We start from the raw sequence: 19,781 nt of genomic DNA on the forward strand, positions 1-19,781 counted from the left end.
CTCCCAGCCATTAGTGCTGTCTGCAGTAGAAGCCCGGGTCACCCCAAATTATTCCACTCTACTAAATTTGTTTATAATCGCACACACACATGAACACACACAAGATGGGGGCATGCTTCGGGGTAGAACACTCTCAGATAGAAGAAGAGCATAGAACTGGAATCTGGACAAGGTCCCTCTGCCCCCCCCCCCCCAGTCCCTCCTGCTTTCCACATCCTCTGTCTGAACGTGTGCGCTCAAGTGCTCTCCTTTTTTTAGCCCATCCCAACCGCCCCTGTCTCCAGCCTGGCCTGATGCTGTGCCTGCCCTCTGTTGGTGGTGTCAGTGTGGGGACATGTAGTTGGGTTGGTGATAGTTGATGAATGTGCGGGCTGAGAGGCACACCCACCCACACCCATTCACCCACAAGCACTCACACCCACCCACATGGGGCAAGACTGTGCCTCTGCATGCCTGCCTGGGAAGCCAGCTTCTGCCAGGTCAACTGTGTGTATCTGGGACATATGTTCAGGAGACACATCCCACATGCCTGGGAATGTGACAGGGAGCTCACCATGGGGAGTGAGTAACTGAGATGTCAAATGTAGAGGCCAGTGTCCCAGGGGATATTGACATCTGTTTTTTGTTTTGTTTTGTTTTTTTTTTTGTTTTGTTTTGTTTTTTGTTTTTTTTTTTTAGACAAGGTCTTACTCTATAGCCAAGGCTGGCTGGATTTACTATGTAGCCCAGGGTTGGCCTCTGCTCATGACCCTCCTGCCAAGTGTTGGGATTATAGGCTTATACCACCACAGTTGGCCCAGATATCTGTTTTAATATCTGCTGAGCAACAACCCAGGAGATCTTTCACTTTTTTTTTATGCAAAAAGGCTCCTTAAGAAAGAGTATACATGTCAACCTCACCCAACCCCACCCTAGCAAAATGGGGTCATTGGCAGATAATGGTGACCGTAGTCTGGGAGTAGGCCTCCAATCCTTCTTTGGGCCTCAGTTCTCACAGGCTCCCCAACAGCACCCCATTTCCCCAAGCCTTTCTCTCCTGAAGCTTGACCTACAAGACCTGCTTCCATGAACTCCACCATCCCTCTGTGTGACATAGCGACTGAGCAGCAGTCAGACCTGGGCATGTTCAGGTGGAGCATCTCTCAGAGACAGCACTCCTCAGCCAGCGGCCACCTCGCCTGTGTGTGAGAGGGCCAGCAACTCTGACCTCAGCGCTAAGGTCTTTTCTGTTGGTTCCCAGACTTTACTTCCTGACTGTGTGTGTGTGTGTGTGTGTGTGTGTGTGTGTGTGTGTGTCTGTCTGTCTGTCTGTCTGTCTGTCTGTCTCTGTCTTTCCTGTGTTTGGGGTATTGTTGGGGGTGGTCTGTCTTCTGAAACAAGGAGGTACAGTACATGGAAGGTGGAGGGAGCCCCAGGCTCCTTCCTGGAAAAGCTGAGAGGCAGGTGCCCCAAACTGTCTGTCTGTCCCTGGGACGTTCCCATCCTCCTGTTGCTAGTCTCATTAGGATTTTAACCAGGAGTGTGAGACACATAGAGGCTGCGTTGATTTGGGGCTGCGGTTGTAGACCTCCAGGCCTGGTCCCTGCAGCCTGTCTACCTTCCTCTTCATCTGAGAGACGAGTCCTTCCATCCACCTGCCTTACTCCTTTGGAACAGCCACAGGCAGAAGTAGCAGGTAGTGTACCACAGATGAATGGGAGAGTTATCGATCTGTTCCCACCTCCTTAATTCAGCAGAAGAGGACCTGAAAATCAAGAAAATCTTGGCTAGAGCTGGGCAAGGTGACACATGCCTGTGATATCAGCGCTGAGGACTCTGAAGCAGGAGGATTATGTGTGTGAGTTCAGGGCCAGCATGGACAACGTACTGAGATACAGAAAAAGCTCTTAGCTTGTGTTAATTGCATGGTGAAGCAACAAAAATCTGGGTACACAGCCTCCCACAGAGCTGAAAACACCTGCTGCTGTTTATTGAGCACCTACTAAGTACCAGGTGCCACTGGATGCTTTATCTAACCTTTCTCTAATTTTCAGAAAATTTTCCAACAAGAAAGCTATTATTCTAATTTTTCAGACAAGGAAATTGAGACTGAATGACTTCTGAATTTAACTAAGAGGAACGGTTCAGACATCTCCTATCCAGGCAGGCTTCAAGTTCAAATTCCGACCCAAGGATGACTCCAGTTATATCCACTTCCTAGCACCAGGCTGAGTGTTCAAGGGCCTCCAGCTGATCCACAGCTGGTGAGTGGATGCACTGGTGCCATTCTACAAGGCAGCTGGTGCTGGGAGCCTCTGTCCATCCTGATGCCACCAAGAGCAGGGTGCAGAGGGCTTCTTCCTGCGAGAGCAGATGAAAAAGCACTCCTGACCTCCAACCCTTTAGCCCAGGCCCCCAGCCCTATTCAGGATGACTCCAACCTTGGCCTCCAGGAGGAGGGGCATGCGGACAAGTGGGGATGCCTCTCTGAGGAGCAGGTTCTCACATGACCAAACAGGGCTGCGGCAAAGCAGCCATGCATGATGGATCTCCCCGCCCCAGCTGTTGCCTGCTGGCGGTGAGGCTGCCAGCTTGTAACTTTGCCTCTTTGATGCACAGTTGCTTTACCTATAAAGTAGAGGTTCAACAAAGGAGCTGAAAACCTGTGTCTTCACAAAAACCTGCGCATGGATGGTTCTGGCAGCTTTACGTGGAATTATTAAAAATTGGAAGCAACCAGGACATTCCAGCAGGTGAAAAATAAGCATGGTACATCCAGACAATGGAGTATTATTAGATGATTAAGAGGGATGGCGCTGTCAAGCCGTGAAAAACAGAGGAGACTCAAAGGCATCTCGCTTGGTGAAATCTGGTATTATATGGTGCCAAATTTTGTGTTATTCTGGCAACGGCATGACTTAAAAAGTTAGGGGATGGGTAAATCGTCAGAGCACATATTTTTAGGGCAGGGGAAGTACTTTGCCATAACCATGAATACTGGTCTAGAGCTACAGAATTAACAGCACTGAGTAAATCCAGTGTAAACTGTGGCTTCTGGATGGTGAGAAGAGTGATGTAGGGTCATCAGCTGTAACAAATGCACCCTCTGGTGGGGGTGTTCATGGTGGGGAGGCCACTCCTATGCAGGGGAGGGGCATAAAGAAACCATGCTTCCCATTGCATTTTACCACAAACCTACAACTGCCCCCAAACTATCCTACTTTTGAAAATCTAAGTGGAAGGATATATTGTGCAGGCACAGTATGGTCTGTGTAAGGTTGTCTAGAAGTAGTCTCTGGCAGCAATTAGTGGTACCAACCATTATCACAATGTGGCCACCTGATTTTTCCTTTTACATAGTGGGACGGGGGTCTCTACAAATGCCATGGCCAGCAGAGTAATGTTCCCTGTGAGGCAAGAAGGAAATCCAGTTCAGCATGACTCAGTAGCCCGAGTCGGTTCAAACTTCTAGAGTCTGACCCCGGGCAGTATATTGTTGGCGTAGTTAAGTACAGTACGGCTTGGAAAAAAAAGTTTCCTGGTGTAACACAATCCTGTGTGCACTAGGAGGCATAATTACATTGAAACACTTCTCAAAGTACATGCCACTTCTTCCATGAAGATGGGTTCTAGAGATAGGTCACCTGTGTTACCTTCAGGGCCTACAGGGAGGATCTGATGTGGTCTCGGTCATAGAGATAGCATAGAGGTCATCTGAGTTATGAGTCACCTTCAGTCCTGGTTGTGGGAGCTTGGGGAGCCCCTGGCCATTCGGATAATGCAAAGGTCACCTAAACTATTAGGTATCTCCGGTCCTGATTGTGGGAGCTTGGTATGGCCTGTCCCTATAGATAGCACAAATCACCAGGCTATTAGCCATCTCCATTCCCAGCCTTCTGGGAGAAAAATCAGTTAATACATCTTTCTTATAGAACCCAGGACCATCTGCCCAGGGCACCATCCACAGTGGGCTGGGCCCTCCCCCATCAATCACTGAATATGAAAATGCCCTGGGCTTGCCTACAGCCCAGTCTTATGGAGGCATTCTCTCAGCTGAGGCTCCCTCCTCTCTGATGACCCTAGCTTGTGTCAAGTTGACATCAAAGTAGCCAGCACACACAGTGTATTTCCCATTAGTAAAAATTATATATCCATTGCAAACAAAAAACAAACAAACAACTTAAGACACTGTCTAGAGAGGACAAACACCTGAAATCCCATCCCTTAGGCCCCCCTTGCAGACACATCTCTGCACATATGTAAGTATGCATGCATTTTATATAATTAGGGTCACGAAGTACAACCTTATCCTCTTTCGTGTTGACCAGTATGGAGCTGCAACATAAATGATAGCCACGTTGTAGTCCATGTAGAAATAGGTCATGACTACAGTGAGTCAGCTGCAGATGGATGTTGCTGGCATCTTGTGGTGATAACGAGCCATGTGATGAACATCTTAGATCTGGTAGGGAGTAGACCCACCCTTAGGAGGAATCCCTGCAGGGAGCTGATACCTCACATACCAATAGAATGCTTCCTCACATTCCCACCCCTGTTTTGTGACATACATTTCCTGGGGAGATGTAAGAGAGTCTACTCACCCCAAAAGGGAACCCATGACAGGCCAAAGTGATGATGGCACCAACCAGCTTGGTGACCACTGAGTTTTCATTGGGGCCACTAGTAAGAATGTGGGTGAGGGGTCACTTTAACAGGAGCAGGGGTGACTCAAAGGCCGTGGCTCACTGAAAAGCCAACCCAGCACAGGTGATAACTTAGGAAAGCTGTGTCCTTAAGCTCTGCGCTCAGCTTGTAGAACTGGACAGGTTGGGGAATCTCCTCTCTGCCACCGAGGGTGGTCAGTCCCCTGCCCCAGCAGGATAGCTGCCTCTATAACCCTGGGGAGGGAGTTCTGCTAAATCTTACATGTTTCAGCTTTCCTAGACATGCGCCCCTGAGTCTCATGGGCACCCCAGCCCTCCCCTCCAGGAGGGAATGTTCCAATTCAGAGGAAACCGCCACACAACAGCACCACCCCTGCAATGGGGAATCCGATCAACTTTCTTTTCCAAAACTACAGCAGAATTTCGGAAAATCAAATGTTGGGGGTGAGAGATTTACAAAAAAAAAAAAAAAAAAAAAAAGCGTGTCCCAGGGCAGCAGAGGTGCCTCTTCAGGAAGGTTACCTCATCTGACTTCAGGGACACCTGTTGTCTCCCCTCTGAGTAGCTGAGACCTGGGCATCTTGCCTGGACTGGGGGTGGGGAACAGCAGGGGCTCTGAGGAGGCGTCAGGGCCTGTTGCTTCAGGCCTCCGTAGAGGTCTGGAGGTTGGCAGCACTGATGTGGGGATGTGTACGGACAGGCTTTGGGATGCTGGAGGCCGTGGCCACTGGCCAGACTGGACCCGAGTTTTAGCCTGCTAATAAGAACGGCTAGCATTTCTCGAGCCTCGGTGTGTATCAGTGAGTGCACCGGCCACATCCGGTCTCACTGAAGTCAGCCGCACGATGAGGTAGGGACGACCACCACCCCCATTTAAGAGAGGAGAAACTGAGGCACATAGCATGCTAAGCCTAGGGTCTTATGGTCAGGACACTCTGGGCTCTTCACTTCAGCTAACGGTCAGGTATCATTCCTTCCTCTGCTGGCACAACCAATTTATGTAAGACTCTTGTCAAGTGTTCTGGTGAATCGGCTTTACCAATGCCAGGTAGGAGATTTGGAAATGCAGCCCTGGAGACTTAACAGGGGAGAGTGCTGTAGCCACAGAGAGAGAGAGAGAGAGCATGCCTATCTGTCACAGGGATGAAGGGGCGTGGTGGGACCAGTGGAGAGTGCCAGGAGACAAGGCGGAGACTGGAGGTGAGGTCAGGGGCTGGCCGCAGCGATGGAACGGGCCTGGGCCAGCCTGGGCTAGGTGGGGTGCAGAGTGTTATGGGGTCTCCTAGTCTTGGAACTGTCATAGCTGGTTCAGCCCAGAGGCTCCAACACAGGGAAAACGGAGCCCAAGAATGAGAAAAGGATTGTCTAAGAGGCCCAGGCAGCCACCCCGACTTCTTCTGAGAATTGGGATAAGCCTCAGTCCACTTGAGATCTGTAAATCGGCGTTCGGTGTTCCTGGTGCCCACCATCTCTTCAGATTTCCCTGCAATGCTGGATATGGTATTTTAAAACCAAAAGCTCCTGGTGTGTCTGTCTTGAAAGTAGCTGGCAGAATGTTGGTAAGGCCGGATTGCCCACCCACAGCTTGGTAGGGTGAAAAGGAAGTCCGCACAGAGGCGTAGAGGAAAGAGGAGCTGGAGAGGGAACACTAGCTGGGACACCCAGGTTCCGGGCTGGTTCTAGACATTAGAACTCCGTTTAATCCTCAGGGTGGCTCCGTGAACTGCCTGTTGTGATTCCCACTTCAGAGTTGAGGTTAGTGCTCAGACAAGTCCGGCATCTGGGGCACTGCCACAGAGCGAGTTGAGAGACTAGAGGCCAGGCCACCCACAGTGTCTCTTCTGTCCCCGTTACGCCACAGCATAAGCCATTAGGGCTGGTCCTGCAGAAGAGTCCAGAAAGACGTAGGGGGCAATGTGGTTGATCTCACAGAGGGCCGAGGACGCCTGAATGTGGGCAGTGGCTCTTCCTTGACAGGAGTGGCTGCAAGGAGGCAGTGGGTGCCATGTAACTAGGTCCTGTGACCTCGGGGACCTGCCTGCCCCTCACTCCCTGTCTCCACCTGGGCAGGAGGAGCTGAGGGATGAAGAGGGGATGCTGTGTTACCTTGGTATCTTGTATGCAGCTCCTTTGTGAAAGGAATTCTTCTCAATGCAAACACATCGAGTTCAGAGAAATGAGCCACTGGGGTTTCGCAGTGTGTTTCCATTACACAGCAGAATGTGTGTGAGCCGTGTGTGTGTGTGTGTGTGTGTGTGTGTGTGTGTGTGTGTGTGAACTCTTTCATACTGTGCACTTGAGAGCTGAGGTGGGGCACAAACTAACTCTGGCAGCCCTGGGGACGCAGAGGACATTTGGCGGCTTCTGCGTTTTGGGGAAAGCTGTCTCCTGGCACACAGCTCCAGTGCTGGCTTTTCCTCCTCGAGGTTCAGTAAGTAGATGGAATGCTACTGCTACACACAGGTTGCCGTGGCATCTGAGCCTGACTGTTGTTTGAGATGGTAACCTGCGGGTCAAAGCCAAGAGCTGGGCCACTGGCTGCTCTTGGGGTAGGTGACCCCAGCCTCAGTCCAGCCCTCCATGGCCCCTGGACTGCCAGTCCGCTGCAGATCTCTGGAGCTGGTGTCCATGGGAACCTCCATCTGTTTGGGCTTAAGTGTTCTGTTTTCCCAGTATGGCCCAGGGTCTGTATCAGGGTTGATCTGTACTTTCTGCCAAAAAGGCCTAAACTCCCAGGACCTCAGAACAGGGCCTCTGTAGAAACAGGGCCATTGTAGATGTAATTCGTCAAGATGAGGTCCTCCTGGAGTAGGGTGGGCCCCTGCTTCAGTCTGACCAGGATTTTTTTAAGGAGACAGAAACACAGGGAGAAGGTCCTGAGCAGATGCAGAGTTTGGAGGTGTACAGATGCAAGCCACCAAATGTGCCGCTGTCTCTGAAACCCCAGCAGCTCAGAAAAGGCAAGGAAGATTCCCATCCAGAGTTCAGGGGGAAACAAGGCCCTGTGGACTACTTAAGGCAGTCAGTTTCTGTTGTAGGCATTGGAGAGCATGCAGAGATAAGATAAAACCTGTGAGTCGGTGATCTTCCTTCTACTGTGTGGTTCTGGGAACGGCACCCAGTCAGGGCGTAAAGCCAGTGCCTTCAGCCCACTGGGCCATGAGATTAACCGTTTTACAGATGGCCATACTAACGTCAAGAAATGTCAGAAAGGCCAGCACACGCATGTTTATTTCTGCTCTGTTCACAGTAGCCAGGCAATGGAATCGACCCAGATGCTCATCAGCAGATGGGTGGAGTCTGCACACAAGGGAGTTCATTCAGCTTTAAAGAAGAACAAAATGATGCCATTGATAAGAAAACGAGTGGAAGCCGGGCAGTGGCGGCACGTGCCCTTAGTCCCAGCACTTGGGTGGCAGAGGCAGGTGGAGCTCTAAGTTCTGAATTCGAGGACAGCCGGTCTGCAGAGCGAGCTCTAGTACTGCCAGGGTACCCTGTCTGGAAAAACAAACAAAAAGATGGACCTGGAAGTCACGTTGAGCAAAGAAAGTCAGACTTACGCAGATACCATGGTTTCTCTCATAGGTGGGATCTAGATCACATAGAGAGGAATGGGGGAGGAAAGAAGTGAGATTCTCTAGAGGGGGGCAAGAAGACAGAACATGATGTACATGTCTGAAAATGCTACACTAAAACCCGTCATTTTGTACAATCAATGTACACTAATTAAAATGCCCAGAAACTCTGGCTAGGGCTTGGGAACATTCTCCCTAATCTTTTGTTGCCTCTTGGTGGTGAGATCTTTGTCCTAGCTCTTCAGTGATGGTGGGCCCCAATCCCTATGTTCCCTGTAATGAGGGCACTGAGCTGGCTGCAGTCTTTCCTTTCTTTCCATGCCTTGTAGGCGCCTTCATCCCAAGCCTGCCTTGCCTTCCCCAGCTCCCAGGACTGAACCAGCTTCCTAGATCTGTGCCGAGGGGGGCCTGGCTTTCAGCTATCTTGTGAGTCGCTTCCTATGTGTGTCCTCACTGCTCCCTGGGTCCTGAGTCCTGTCTTTTTGTTTGTTTGTTTCAAGACTGGGTTTCTCTGTGTAGCCCTGGATATCCTGGAACTCACTCTGTAGACCAGGCTGGCCTTGAACTCACAGCGATCTGCCTGCCTCTGCCTCCCAAGCGCTGGGATCAAAGGTGTGCACCACCGCATCTGGCTGAGAGTCCTTCCTATCTTACTTGGACTTACCTTTAGGCTAGCCCAGAGGATGTGGCGGTCCAGGCCTTGCACATGAGTGCTTCAGCAGAGATGGTGATATCTACACAACCCAGTTCCATCCAGGATCTATCTTCCTGTGTCCAAACTGAACACCGGATGAAGGTTGTAGAATATAATAGGACATCAGCGTCAGGGACTGTGTAGTAGTGATGAGCTAGCTGCCTTGGGAGAAGGAAGTCTATGGAGTTACCCCCAGGTGTCCCTAGGACATGGCCCAGGCTTTGAGACATGGAGCATTGTCCCACTTAAGGTCTACCCCAGCCCTGCGGAACACTGTTTCCGTGTGTACTAATGCTACAGGGGCTCGGGTGTCATCAGTGCTGGCCTGGAAGCCCTGGGCTTAGCATTTCCAGGGGCTAGGAAGTATGAGGATGTATTCCAGGGTCTTTGCTGCAGCCATGACGACATGGTCTTGTTGGAGAAGGTTGTTAGTGCTCACATGCATTTTTGTTTTCTTTTGTTGTTGTTATTTTTTTGTTGAGACAGGGTCTTCCATGTAACTCTAGTTGGTCTGGACCTCACTATGTAGACCAGGCTGGCCTTGAACTCTGCTCTCTGAGTGCTAGGATTAAAGGTGTGCGCTACCATACACTTCTCTGAAATTCCAAACCTGCTCTTGGAGTCTTCCATTCCCGTCTTGTCCAGTTCAGTGTCAGGATTATAAAAAGACCTTTCTGAGGTTTGGGGGGTGGGGGGTGTCAAAGAGAGGCAGAGAGGGGGGTAATGGAAGTCACGAGACCAACACAGGTGCCTGGATGGGCAGAACAGGCCAATTATGAGAGGCCCTGCAAGGGGAAGAGAAGAAACCTTGAGCCCTCTGGAGGTCCTTCTCCTGTGGAGGTGTTGGCTCTCACCTGCCTTGGAGCTGGCAGAGCGTCTAGCCTGCCCTCCTCTTCAGGTTCCCACTTCTTGGTTCTGGAGCATTCTTCACCACTCAGGGAATGACCAGGAGTCCGCCAGGCGTGTTCCAGAGCTGAGCCCTAAACAGTCCCACCCGTTGGTTCTGCCCTCAGTGTTACATTGTCAGAAAGTCCTGGCATTTCTGGGTGCTGTGGGTGAAGCTGGCCCACCTAGCCCTCTGTGCCCTTTCCCCACTGAGGGTGAGCTGTCTCCAGTGAGCTGTGTGTCAGCCGCAGGAGCCCCAAGACACCCGTGAGACCCTGAAGGTACGTGGTGCTGCCCTAGAGGACTGACCTTGCCGGTTATGACTTCTGTTGGGTTTTGTTTTTTTGTTTTTCTCCCCCCCCCCAACTTGACAAAAACCAGGGTCATTTGGGAAGAGGGAACTTCAATTGAGAAAAATGCCTCCATCAGATTGGACAAGCCTCTGGAGGTATTTTCTTGATTGATAATAGATGTGGGAAAGCATAGCCTATTATGGGTAGTGCCACCTCAGGGCAGGTGGTCCTGGGTTGTATAAGAAAGCAAGCTGAGTAAGCCATGGAGAGTGTCTTAGTCAGTGTTCTATGGCTGTGAAGAGACACCATGACCAAGGCAACTCTTGTGAAGGAAAGCATTGACTTGGGGGTTTGCTTACAGTTTCAGAGGGTTAGCCCAGTATCATCCTGGCAGGAAGTATGGCGGCAAGCAGGAAGGCATGGCGCTTGAGTGGTGGGTGAGAGCTTTATATCCTGCTTCTGAAGCAGCAGGTGGAGAGGGATGTTGGGTCAACTCTGGGCCTTTGAAACCTCCCAGTGACACGCCTCCTCCAGCAAGGCCACACCCCTGATCCTTCCAAACCGTTCACCAACCGGGGACCAAGCGTGCAAAGATGTGAGTCTGGGGGGGCCGGTCTCCTTCATACTTGCAGGTAGCGAGCCGGGGGCCAGCAGTGTTCCTCCATGGCGTCTGCTTCAGTGCCCGCCTCTGGGTTCCCGCTCTGACTGTAAACCGTAAACCTCCCGGAGTCGCTTTTGGTGATGGTGTTTAATCACACCAGTAGAAAGCAAACAAGGATGACCCTAGGCAAGAGCTCAGGGCTGAAGAAGGGGATGCTGGTGACTTTACCTCAGGGTCTGAAGGATATGAACACTAAGCCTCTAACTGACACCCCAGAAGGGTGGATGGGAAGTTAGACCGTGGAGGAAGGAGGGTGGAGAGTTCTGGACTCTGTGTCCCTACATGTGTCAGGGTCCCTATACAAGATGGTGCCTGGGGGCTCATTTGGAAAGACTTGGAGGGGGTATCTGGGAATGGAGTTCTGGAACTCCTGAGCTAAGTGGGAAGAAACCCAGCTGCCAAGGACCCCAAGACAGGGCGTGCCACTTGGCAGCTGGGAGAAGAGACCAAATGTGACAAATTTTGAAGTTGGTTAGCTGGAAGGGATTCTTGGGGTGCCTGGGCCATTGTGGACCACAAGCAGTCTTCTGACTTTCGGATTACCCATGCGAGCCCAGGCATTGAGGTCCCTGCCACAAAACCCAGCTGCACTGGCTTATTGATGTAACTAACCGTCTTATTAAATAAGAAACACAGAAACAATGTAAAGGAGAAAGCCGAGAGGTCAGAGCTCAGAGCTAAAATCTCACCCTTCCTCCTGCTGTCCCAGCTTCGCGAAAGAGAGCTACTTCCTGTCTGTTCGTTTTTTTTATAGTATGTTGTTCTGCCTTCTCATTGGTTGTAAACCCAAACACATGACTGCCTCGTCACTGTCTGAATGTACAGCCCCCTAGGTCTTTTTTTTTTTTTTTTTTTTTGGTTTTTTCGAGACAGGGTTTCTTTGTGTAGCTTTGCGCCTTTCCTGGAACTCACTTGGTAGACCAGGCTGGCCTCGAACTCACAGAGATCCGCCTGCCTCTGCCTCCGAGTGCTGGGATTAAAGGCGTGCGCACCACGCCCGCATAAAGAATTTTTTTTTTTTTTTTTTTTTTTTTTTGGTTTTTTGAGACAGGGTTTCTCTGTGTAGCTTTGCGCCTTTCCTGGAGCTCCAGCCCCCTAGGTCTTAAAGGCATATGTCTCCAATGCTGGCTATATCCCTGAACACACAGATATCTATGGGATTAAAGGCGTGTGCCACCACCGCCACACTCTTGCTATGGCTCTAATAGCTCTGACCCCCGGACAACTTTATTTATTAACATACAATCAAAATAATATTTCAGTACAATTAGATTACCACCACACTGGCTCACCTCAGGTACCTGTCTTCACAGTCGGGGAAGCCAGTACGTGGAAGGCTATGCTCTGACTGAGCTGTGGCCCTCCAGGACGGGGGCCACAGCTGACCCAGCAGTCGTCTGTGGGAACGGGGCTGCCTGCTGACCGCTGGCAATCATTTCTTCTGTTTCTACCCTTGCTTCCCCAGCCCCTCCCCTCCTGCCCAGTTCTCCTCTTAGCCTCTGGCCGAGTCTCTTTGCCTCCTGGCCCCTTTGCCTTCCCTTCCCTTTTGCCAAGGAGGCTCCTGACGAAGGCCCGGAGACAGGTGGGAGACAGCAGCCCCTGCTCCGCCCCTCACGGTCTTTCTCTACCTCACCTCCAGTCTCTGGGAGGTCCCCGGCTTTAAGGAAGTCCTTCGATGACAGTCTGCAGGTTCTTTACTTCTGGACGTTAAGTCTCCACTTCCATGGAAGAGAACCACTTCCGGAATGTGCTCTTCTCCCAGTTTGGGATATCGTCAGGAGACCATTCTAATGGACTTAAGAGAATCACTCCAACATTGCTGGTCTAGACTGGGCTAGAGAGAAAATGTTTATTGATAACGACTCTGCCTTTGGAGACCTTTGCATTCTTCCTGACACACCTTCCTATGCCTGCGTAAACATCTTCACATCACAGGCTGGGTGATAAACCTATGTTTTATCTACTGACCAAAGGAGACCCTCCCCAGGATGTGGCCTCTGGTTATCAGTATGAATTAGTAGAATGGGCACCGGTATATAGCCAGATGGTCTGACTGAAGAAATCGCTGAAGACTCCAGGTCACACCAGATAATGCCGGTGGAAGCCGTTTGCACAGGTGTGAAGCATTTGCTGCCGCCATTCGCTGTGGCGCAGAGGTCAGGCATCACCCTTACACGGTCCGCTGCACACACACACCCGCCCATTACACTGCTCTTCCCATCAGAGCTGGTGCAGCCTCTAATTTCTCTGGGTGGAGGGAGTAGATGTCCACCTGACCCCCGATCCCTTTGATTCTCTCCCTCTAGATTGTAAATTCACCTGCCACCCAGAGTGCCGCAGCCTGATCCAGCTGGACTGCAGACAGAAGAAGGAGGGGCCCGCCCTGGATAGACGCTCTCCAGAAAGCACTCTCACCCCAACCTCCAACCAGGTAAGCAGGGGAGCCCACAGGCTGTTCTCTGGCCAGGTGGAGCCTCAGACACACCCTTCCACAGGGAGCTGGGGAAAGTGACAAGAAGTCTACCCTGCAGCTTTCTCCATGCAGTCTGATTGGCTCAGGGCTCAGGTATGGGTGCAGGTGGGAGCAGAGTGAATCCTAGAGAAGTTTCTAGAAGGTCTGAATGGTCCTCATGGGCCTGAAGTTCCACATGTCATCTTGCCTTTAGATCATAGATTCTTCCAGACTTCTTAGACCAACCTTCAAAAGGGGCTGGGCAAGTGTTCTTTCTCTGCTTGAAGCAATGGGAGTGTAGTGTCCTCAATATCTCATGATTGTAGCTTGAGTTTTCCTGCCTGGCCCACAGTCAGGACAAATCTCTCTCACCCGCCAGTCCCACAGCCGCTCAGACCCAACCAAGTAAACACAGAGACTTATATTGCTTACAACTGTATGGCTGTGGCAGGCTTCTTGTTAACTGTTCTTACATCTTAAATTAATCCATTTCCATAAATCTATACCTTGCCACGAGGCTCGTGGCTTACCGGCATCTTCACATGCTGTTTGTCCTGGCGGCGGCTGGCAGTGTCTCTGACTCAGCCTTCCACTTCCCAGAATTCTTTTCCTTCTTGTCCTGCCTATACTTCCTCCTGCCTGACTACTGGCCAATCAATGTTTTATTTACTAACCAATCAGAGCAACACATTTGCCATACAGAACATCCCACAGCACATGATTCTGAGTTTTGCAAAGCACGTAAATGACAGTGCATCTGAACTGTAATGTTTAGGGTCTGGGATGCAGATAGAGGACAGTATGTATTGGTTAATATGTAAACATTTATCAGTTACCTGTTATGTACCAAGTGCTGTTGAGGGTAGGCATAATAAATGATAACATCAAAATGGCCCACAGAGAGCTTACATTCTGGTGAGGGATTGTAACACAACTGACTGGTATATGCTGGGACATGTGTGTAGTAAGTATCAGCCTGGTGTTTTGGGTACACAGTGTAGTTGTTTCTGCTAAGAGAAAAAAATCAAGGAAGGCTTCCCAGAGGAGGCAACATTTGCGGGCTTTTTCCTGCGGGTTGAGGAGCGTAAAGTGTATCCTAGCATATTAGCCATTTATTAACTTAACAAGGTGTTAGGTGTCCTGTGTATCCCAGGCCCAGGAGGAGTTGGAGATACAGTTAAGAAAAAATAGCTCTTTCCTGTCCTGTGCTTCCAGCCAGGTGAGGAAGGGGCAAACTCCGACCCTGAAGAGGGAAAAACAGGCAGGCGTCATGGAGGAGTCATGAGTGGTCTCAAGTCCCCACAGCCTCCATGCATAAGCTCCATGGTGTTCAAATGCCTGGCACGCCTGTGGGCGTTCCCAGTTCCCCTGCTGTCTCCGTGGAAAAGCACTGTTAGGAAACAAGTTTGACTCGTACTTCGACAAGGATAATACCGAACTGGCCCCAGGTTGTGCCTTGAGCATTTTGATACCTCCTCTCCAGTCTTGGGAATCACAGCTGCTCTAGAGTAGCCTGCAGCCAGGGCCTTCTGGGTACAGCCTGGTCCTCACAGGACGACTCGGCAAGCACTGATGAGCGATGTTTCTGTCTTGTGTTTTTTCTGGTGCTGGCGTGGACCCTGAGGCTTGCTAGCCTAGCGCTTCGAGTGAGCTCCGCCCTAGGCAGCCAGTTAATGAACACCCTCTTCCAAGGTCGAAGTAGGGGTGCAGATAGCACACATCCCCAAAAGCGTATTTAAACAACCGTCTCGTCCAGTTTCCCTTTCTCTTTGGGGACTGTCTGGTCTCTTCTTTTTTTGCTTCCAACCCTACGCACACACCCCATCCTGGATCCCAGTTCTCCACTACTGGATCTGCTTCTTGGGGTCTCTCCATGCCTCCCTCTAGAGCAGCGGGCTGCAGAAGGAAGTGATGTGCTCCTTCCCCCAAGACATCTGGTCATATCTGGAGTTGGTGTGGGTTGTTGGCTGGGTGGGTGCTCCTGGGACCCAGTGCACAGAGGCCAGGGCTGCCGCTAAGCATTCCGCATGTTACATTATGATCACAGCTGGCCCCAGCTGTCAGCTGTGCTGAGATGGTAAAGCCTCTAGGCTGTGGGCCAACTCCCAGGGCTGTGGACAGAGGCTGGGAAGGGCATGGGATTATGGCACACAGTCTCTTTCTTAGAATGATGGCCAGGAGGGGTGCTTTCTAGTAGTTCATCGGACAACAGAGCTCTGTCTGCCTTGCCTCCTCGGAAGAAGAGGCATCCTAGAGCCCTCTGGCTAACTGAATCACAGCTGTCCATCACAGAAACAGGCCTGCAACACCACAGAGCTGTAAGAAACCCACACGCTGCTAGTGGCCCCGAGCAGCCAACAGCTTGTGTGGGTCCAGGTTCCTGGGGTGCTGTGGCATGTGACCTGGACAGGCTTGGCCTAGCCTTCAGTAGAGTACCCCACCAGGCTCTGTAGGGAAAGCCAGGGTCTGATCCAGCTTTTTGCCCCACCCCACCCCCCTGTTCGTGCTGATTTCTGCCTTTGCTTGGATTCTATTACATATGAAGGTAGCTTGGTGCTTTCCTCCATCTGGCTATTGTTCCCTGGCTGAACTAACCTCTTGATATCTTCCTGTGGATTTATTGAGGCAGAGGCCTGGGCCTGAGTTCCACTAGGTGAGGGCCCGTTGTCTGTTGTGAGGTCTCATCCTGGTGACATTCCTCCTTTTTGCTGACCTTTTCCTTTTGAGGGAAAGAAGAGCATAGATTTTTCAACAGCTGGAGAGAAGCAGTCTTACATGAATTATCATGCATCCCCTCTGTACAAGCATTTATACACACACGTGCGCACGCGTGTGTGTGTGGGGGGGGGTACTGGGGATCGATCCCGGAGCCTTGTACACTCACACGAGGCGTTCACGATCCACCACTGAACCGCAACTCCCAGCCCTTCATACATTTTTCAAGCTATGACTGAGATCATCCTAAAGATCGGATTTGGCCTTCACCTTTCTGAAAGCAATAATGGCTGTCTATTTCTGGCTGTCTCAGCAGAGGAAGGAGGGGGCAGGATGGCTCAGAGCTTCAGCTGCAAACTCCTGAGGCCACGCGGCGGTCCCCGTCCCTCCCGAGGAGGGCGCTGATAGTTGCCTGCTTTTGCCAGCCCAAAGATCCGTGGTTTCACGTCTTTCCTCAGCGATCCTGAAGGCGGATGCCTTTCCCTTGGATACCCTTCCTGTGATTGGACACGCCTCCTGAAGGCCTACCCAGGTCCTGGCTTCAGCCTCGGCCTGTTTGCCAGAGAATGCCATGGCTGTTAGTTGAGGGGCAGGACACATTGCTGCAACAGCTGTGGTTCTTTTTGGGGGGCATCCTGAAGTGTTTTACGTTTCCGGTGGCTTTAAAGGTGCTCTTACCATGAAACTCCAGTGATGAAAGCCCTCAGTGGCTCCCTAGGACGCTCACAGTGAGGCAGTCCGGCCCCTCTGTTGCTCCTGTGAAAGCCCAGCTCAAGCGAGGATGCTGCGCTTGGCCGTCCTTTGATTCCCATCCTACCCTGCTCTCCAGAGCCAGGCAGCTCTGGCTGGTGACACACTTTTTTTTTGGGGGGGGGGGACGTGGAATGTGCAGATTATAAGAGACGAACCTAAGCAGGCCTCTGTCATTCAAATCCCATTCCCCAGTGCCTGTATTTCCTTCTACCCAACAGACTCCGGAGTCTCCCACCAAGCGTAGCCACTCCCACGGCAGTTCCTTGGCATGATCATGCTTGGGATCATCCTGGCCATAGCCTTATTCCACATGACTGTAATTTCAGTTCTCTTTGCATACAAACTAATTAAAATGTGTGTGTGTGTGTGTGTGTGTGTGTGTGTGTGTGTGTGTCTGTGTGTGTGTGTGTGTGTGTAGGTAGGTACATATGTGCACGTGTGGAGGCCGGAGATCAACTCTGGGTGTTATTTCTCATCTGTCCACCTTATTTTTTGAGACCGTCTCTCCTTGGAACCTGATGCTCACTGATTAAGTGAGGCTGGCAGGGCAGTGAGCGCCAGGGATCCACATCCCCAGTACGGTGACCGCAAGCATGTACCACTGCCTCCAGCTTTTTACGTGGTTTGGGGGATCAACCCTTCGGAGCAGGTGAAAGTCCACTCTACTCACCCATCTGACAACCAAAACTTGTCCCCATAGGGCCAGATGTCCTAAGAGAGGGGACAGATCACTCCCTTCTGCGACCTGCTGCTCTAGAGGAAGGTTAGACCCCCTAGCAGTAGATCCAAGACGGAAACCACAACTCTGGTCCTTGTGTTTGTGCGGCAGACTCCGTTGTTGGGTGTGTGCATACCAGCGCATATGTTCGCCTTAATAACCCTGCGGCCTAAACCATTGTGCCACTGTGTAGGTGGCCCTGTCCCCATTCACCCAACAGACAAAAGACTCTCAAAGCTCCAGAGTGGGTTGACCTGGCCTTTCAACCCAGCAGGTCTCTGTTTCCTTCTTTCTGCCTATATTCCCACCCCAAACACTGGCAGGCATCCCCCCCACCATTGTCACCATGCTTCAGTTGAGCCCTGCCTGGGGGTAGTGGTACAGGCTGAGAACTGACTCCTGCCTTTCCTTGAACCACCTCCCCCAGCACACCGGCTCCCTCCCGGGCCTTACCTTTCCAGGAAGTGCCATTGTCTGTGTTGAACCCAGGACCGCCACACGGGGGAGCCAGAGAGGGAAGAAAAGCGTCTGAAAGGACAGGCTCTTCTTTTTGCTTTATTTATTTATTTTAGGCTTTTTTTTCCCCAGGTTATTTTATTTCTTTTAGAGTTTTCATACAATATATTTTGGTTATATTATTTTCCCTCCTCCAAGCTTAACGAGTGCATGTCCCTTAAGGCCCTAGCTCCATTACGAAGATTTCTAGTAGATTCGATCATTTCAGAGTTATATATTCCTGGTTTTGGTGATGAGTCTAGGGCCTTCAGCATGCGAGGCAAGGGCTTGTCACTGAGCTATACGTCCAGCCCTTGACTTGTTTAGTTGTCTATGAGGCAGGGTCTTGATATGGAGTCCCATTGATCTGGACCTCATAAGCCTCCTACCTCAGGCTCCCGAGTCCTGGAATTACCAGCCGTGGGTACCTACCCAGCCATACTCCCCTGTTCTGAAGCTCCATTGCTGGTGTGCACAGTTTTAGGATAATTGAGTCCTTATAATTGGCCCCTTTATCACTGTGAAGTAGCTGTCTTTATCCCTGGTAACATTCTATGAACTGATATTAGCATAATTACTGATTTTTTTTTTTTTTTTGAGGTGCTGGGAACTGAACTTAAGGCCTCACACACAGCAGGCAAAGTGCTTTACCGCTGAGTTCATATTCCCAGCCTTGCGCTGCCTTTGAATTACTATAAGCTTACTATGTCTTTTTCCTTTATTTCTAGCTACCTACTTTTTGCGCACGCATGCATGCGTCTGTGAGGTCTGTGTGTGCGGTACATGAGCTCGAGTGTCTGGGTCCACACTCATGCATCCATATGGAGGCCAGGGAAGCATGTTGGGCGGCATCCTCTGTCAGTCTCTGCCTGCCTTGTCTCTCACAGAAGCTGAAGCTAGCCATGCATGCTGGGGTGGCTGGCCAGGGAGTTCTCAGGATCTGCCTGTCTCCACCCTTTAATGCTGGCTTACAGACATGCACAGCCATGCCTGGCGTTTTACCTTCATGCTGGGGATCCAGACTCCGTTCCCCATACTCGGAGAGTCCTTACCCACGGACTCTCTTTGACACTTCTTGTGTCTTTCTTCATGTCTTGTTTAGCAATAGAGATGTGCTCTGAGAAAAGGAATTTGTCCATTTGTAAAGGTCACGGGCTCTGCTGACACACAGACTTTGATGGTATAGTTTGTTACATTCCTGGCTTGTATGGTGTGTGTGTGTGTGTGTGTGTGTGTGTGTGTGCATTCCTTTGACTTCCTGTGTCTGAAAAAAAAAGTTCTTATTTCATCTTTGTTTTTGAGCTCATCGCTGAGTTGAAAATTCCAAACTGAAAGGCTTTTTCTTTTGTTACTTTAGCAACCCCATGCCACTATTTTTCTTGTGTGGTTTCCAGTTATAAATCTTCCGTTCTCTGTGTCCAGGGTCATCTGTATATGACACATTCTCCTTCCCATGCTGTGTGTATGGTCCTCTTTATTGTAACTTTTGAATAATTTGAGTATGACGTGCCTTTGTTGCTGTATGTTTCTTTTGCTTGAGATTCATTCACTTCCTTGGCTGTGTGAGTTTATGTTTTCATCAAAATTTGGGAAATTTGCCGGGCAGTGGTGGTGCACGCCTTTAAACCCAGCACTTGGGAGGCAGAGCCAGGTGGATCTCTGTGAGTTTGAGGCCAGCTTGGTCTACAGAGTGAGATCCAGGACAGGCACCAAAACTACACAGAGAAATCTTGTCTTGAAACTCCCCCCCCAAAAAAAAAAAAATTGGGAAAATTATAGGCATTATTTCTTCAGGTTTTCATGCCCTTGATTGATTTTTTTCTGGAGGATTTCAGTTACATATATATCATTTGGCTTTTTGAATTTGTCCCACCGCTTATTGCTTTGGTCTTTTTGG

At 50.5% G+C, this 19,781-nt stretch overlaps 1 protein-coding gene across 1 annotated transcript in view; it reads left to right on the forward strand.

Annotated features, from left to right (window-relative positions):
* Positions 1 to 19,781, forward strand: part of Rassf5 (Ras association domain family member 5) — a 68,032-nt gene that overhangs the window by 16,809 nt on the left and 31,442 nt on the right. Inside the window, 1 exon segment of the mRNA XM_028876500.2 lies at positions 13,058 to 13,182. Within this exon segment, the coding sequence (XP_028732333.1) occupies positions 13,058 to 13,182 (125 nt within the window).

The sequence above is a fragment of the Peromyscus leucopus genome, chromosome 15 (genome assembly GCF_004664715.2).
Source record: "Peromyscus leucopus breed LL Stock chromosome 15, UCI_PerLeu_2.1, whole genome shotgun sequence".
In the NCBI taxonomy this organism is placed as follows: Eukaryota; Metazoa; Chordata; class Mammalia; order Rodentia; family Cricetidae; genus Peromyscus; species Peromyscus leucopus.